Here is a 3,693-nt window from a genome sequence, read left to right on the forward strand (position 1 = left end):
CTCTCTCTCTCTCTCTCTCTCTCTCTCTCTCTCTCTCTCTCTCTCTCTGGCAGACTGGAGGCAGAGCTGGAGAATCTGCAGAATAGCAGCAGATTGGCAGACACCACTCTGTTTTCTACACCCTGCTGGAATACAACCTCACCCTGGGAACACAATGGTACAGTGCAGTAACTTTATGACTCCTGTGTTTATTCTCTCTGGTGATTTCGTCTTTTCATTGAATTACTGTATAATAGGGCTGTATCCGACTCATAATTTGTCAGTCAAATTGGATTAGGCTGTTGATATTATATTTTAAAAGTTGTTCACATAATAAAGTAAACATGCCAAGTTAGCCCTCGGAGTTAATGTGTGCTAACTTCTATGGCCTAAGGTTTAAAAAAAAGAAAAAGAAAAGAAAAGCACACTTTTATTTACCACCATCTGAAAACAGTGGCACATAATGCTACATCTTCACCTTTTCTGTTTTTACCCTTCACAGTAAAAGCCCAACTTAAATTGAGTTCATTTCGCTAACCCAATAAAATAGCTTACACTACCCTAATGACATTTTTTGTCGACACTAAATCAAATGAAAGCCAGAAACTATATATAATATTAAGTAGCTTTTAGGAAGACGGCAAAAGATACCATTATTATTCAGAGCCAGACCAGGCAAGGCCTCTCTCCCGAGCCCAGGCTGCTGCCTCCGTCTCATTCAGACTCACCCTGAGTCAGGTTCCCCAGCGGCTTGTACTCGTCATTGACATCTTCACCGAGCAGAAGGGATGACTGGACGTAGTGGAGCGATTTCACCCCAGAGAACAGCGCTCCTCTGAAAGACAGCTAACAACCCACTCCTCAACTTGAAGAGTTTCAGTCGACTGAGGGGTCACCGACGGATGATTCGAATATTCAAATTTTAGGGGGCAGCCCGACTGTATAGTTTTGGAAAATTAAAGGGAAATACAGCATGAATCTCAGATGAAGAGATTATGAATAAATAAACTCCCTCAGCTACTGTCCTTTCTCAACCCTTCACTGTCTAAGGACTCTGTTATATATTTACTTTCCTCTTATGTCAGTAAACATTTTTTTTTTTCTGCTGTTGGTTCTGTTCAGCTGTGGTAATTGGCTTTAGGTACCAAATTCAATCCATATGCTGTGTTTTTGCCCTGTAGGGAGCAGAAAGCAGGAGAGGTCAGAGCATAGAGATGAAAGACCAAGTCGGCCGCTTCACATCCGAGTAAGTACCAGCATGTTTTTATGCTGAGCTATGCATAGGCTAGTTCAAGACCAATATGGGTTTTAGCTTAAAGCTGCAATATTTTATTTAAGTATTTCCTCCACTAATTAACTAACTTCTAATTAAAAACTGTTTTCATTGCTTCTTGTTTAACATCAACATGCACATTCTTTAGCTAGGCTTTATGACTTTCCTAACATGTCGTTGGTTCAGCTCATTTGTTTCTACTGAAGACATCAATCTTTTAAAATGTCACAAGTTCTTGGGAAAAAAGCTCAGTAATGTCTAAAAACAGCTGTCCATTGTAGTTTTGAGCAAATTATGCTCAAACAGGAGTACATTGTGTATTTGTTATGGACTAATTTCAGCTCCAGATTTGGTGCACTAGCGAATATTTAGGTAGCAGGATTGCAAATGTGGGTTTGACTCAAAATAACCTACAGTGCCCATCCATGTTCATCATAATGAAGGAACATGTCACTAAGGGCAATGATGTGACTCATTGATTGTTTTTGACAACAATGGAAGTATGTATGAACATCGGAATACGCTATATCAGGCTTTGGCTACAGAGACAGTATTTGGTAGGAGCATCAGATTATTGCAGGTTTTGGTGTTTTCATGGGATTTGTTTACAATAAGAAAAATAAAGTATATCACCAGTATTGTCCTTTTTAAAACAAGTTTTTCCTACTTTTGCACTGCTAAACTCATTATATTGTGATGCGTTTGTTTAACTATTGTGGCAGTTTACTCTTCACACCTAATCTGTGACTTATCTCTCACCTTCCACACTCTTTCTTTTGTTCAGAAAGTGTTTGTCATAATCACAAATATGTGGTGAGACTTTACAGAGTCAAATTTATACTTTGGAAGCATCAAGAACATAACAGCAATTCTTCGGTCAAATGCTGTTTAAGTCAAAGTGAAAGAGCTTGATCCCTTAAGCCCTGTTTGTAAATTCTGCTAATGTTGTTTCTTGTTTGACATCCTGTTAAGGCTCACACCCTCCTTTTTACTTTATCCTTTCTGTTGTCCCTGCTTCAGCAGCAGCTCCAGTTCTCTGAAGGAAGCACAGCCTCGTTACCACGACACCAAAACAACAGCACACCCCACCGCCATCCATCCGACCAATCAGACACCTTCTCTTCTACTCCCTTGTCTGCATTTCCGTGGGAACGGGATGACTCGAGGCCAGCAGCCAGGAGACCGTCCCCCTCTGCTCCCCAGACGCCCTGCACTGCTGTCATCAGTAAAGGCCAGCAGGAACAGAGGGTTTATGGGAAGGAGAAGGACCACAGGACAGAGACAGACAGTGAGTGATGTCAAATGGTCAACATGGTAATATGGAACAACTGGCTGTCGCCCATTTGCAGTTTGAAAATATAAACACACGCCCCAGCCCAGCAGCCTGTGTCCTAAAGCAGGTTAAGTAAGTTAACTGGATAACTGTACTAAGTAAGACCAGAGGCCTGTACTATGAAGCAAGATTTGACGTTAACAAGGTAACTTCAGGTTCAACCCAGGGTTTTGTGTATCACAACGGTGGATCACTTGTTACCTGGTTAAATCACCATGGTAACTTATGCTGAACACCTAACCTGCACGGAAGCAGGTTAAGTCGGACAGTAAGCACCGCCTACTGACCAATCAACATTTGATTTATAACGGCAACGCTGTTCTTAGAAGATCTGCTGGAGCTCGAGAGAGAGAGAGAGAGAGAGAGAGAGAGAGAGAGAGAGAGAGAGAGAGAGAAGATAGAGAGAGAGAGAGAGAGAGAGAGAGAAGAGGAGAGAGAGAGAGAGAGAGAGAGAGAAGAGAGAGAGAGATAGAGAGAGAGAGAGATAGAGAGAGAGAGAGAGAGAGAGAGAGAGAGAGAGAGAGAGAGAGATTTTCAGTGGAGGGAGTTACGCATAGGCTATTTGTCACCAATGCACACATTGGGTTGAATTATGTTATTATATTTTTTGTGCTCTCACAATCGCTTACCACTGCCAGGGTTACAACTGAAATAATATGCTAAAGCAACAACAGTGTATGGTAAGCACAAGTGTAATTATGGTCAGAGCTTGTGCCTGACAGAAGGGGACGTGATATAGATAAGCGTTGTGATTTACGCATAACATCGGCTTTTTTGCCAGCTTTCCTTCCTGTTTTAGGAAGCAGCGACTGTATTGTGTTTTGCCTGTAAAGCTGTGTCTGTGTTCTTTATATTTGTGTAGAATTATGTGAGCCATTGAGAGCCTGGCTATAAGCATCCTTTACCCTAGGCAAGCTCATGAATAGTAATGAGCTCAGGCAACTTGATGTCAGACTGACCAGATTTTGTAATTGGCTAGAGCTGACAGAGGAGGTGCACATATGGACATAACATAACATAACAACATAACTTAACAATAACCTACACGATATTGGAGAAATCTCACTTTGCGATATTTTTTCCCCCTGCAATATATATTGCGATATGA

The 3,693-nt window shown here is 41.4% G+C and overlaps 1 protein-coding gene across 6 annotated transcripts in view; it reads left to right on the plus strand.

The window, feature by feature from the left end:
* si:dkeyp-115e12.6 (centromere protein F) overlaps positions 1–3,693 on the plus strand; it is a 26,660-nt gene that overhangs the window by 3,686 nt on the left and 19,281 nt on the right. For 5 of the 6 annotated variants that reach the window (XM_032527953.1, XM_032527952.1, XM_032527957.1 and 2 more), the window contains 3 exons: positions 54–157; positions 1,161–1,225; positions 2,273–2,540. In XM_032527953.1, the coding sequence (XP_032383844.1) occupies positions 54–157; positions 1,161–1,225; positions 2,273–2,540 (437 nt within the window). The remainder of the gene's footprint in view (positions 1–53; positions 158–1,160; positions 1,226–2,272; positions 2,541–3,693) is intronic. The other variant, XM_032527958.1, reaches the window with a different exon arrangement.

The sequence above is a fragment of the Etheostoma spectabile genome, chromosome 10 (assembly GCF_008692095.1).
Source record: "Etheostoma spectabile isolate EspeVRDwgs_2016 chromosome 10, UIUC_Espe_1.0, whole genome shotgun sequence".
NCBI classification, from domain to species: Eukaryota; Metazoa; Chordata; class Actinopteri; order Perciformes; family Percidae; genus Etheostoma; species Etheostoma spectabile.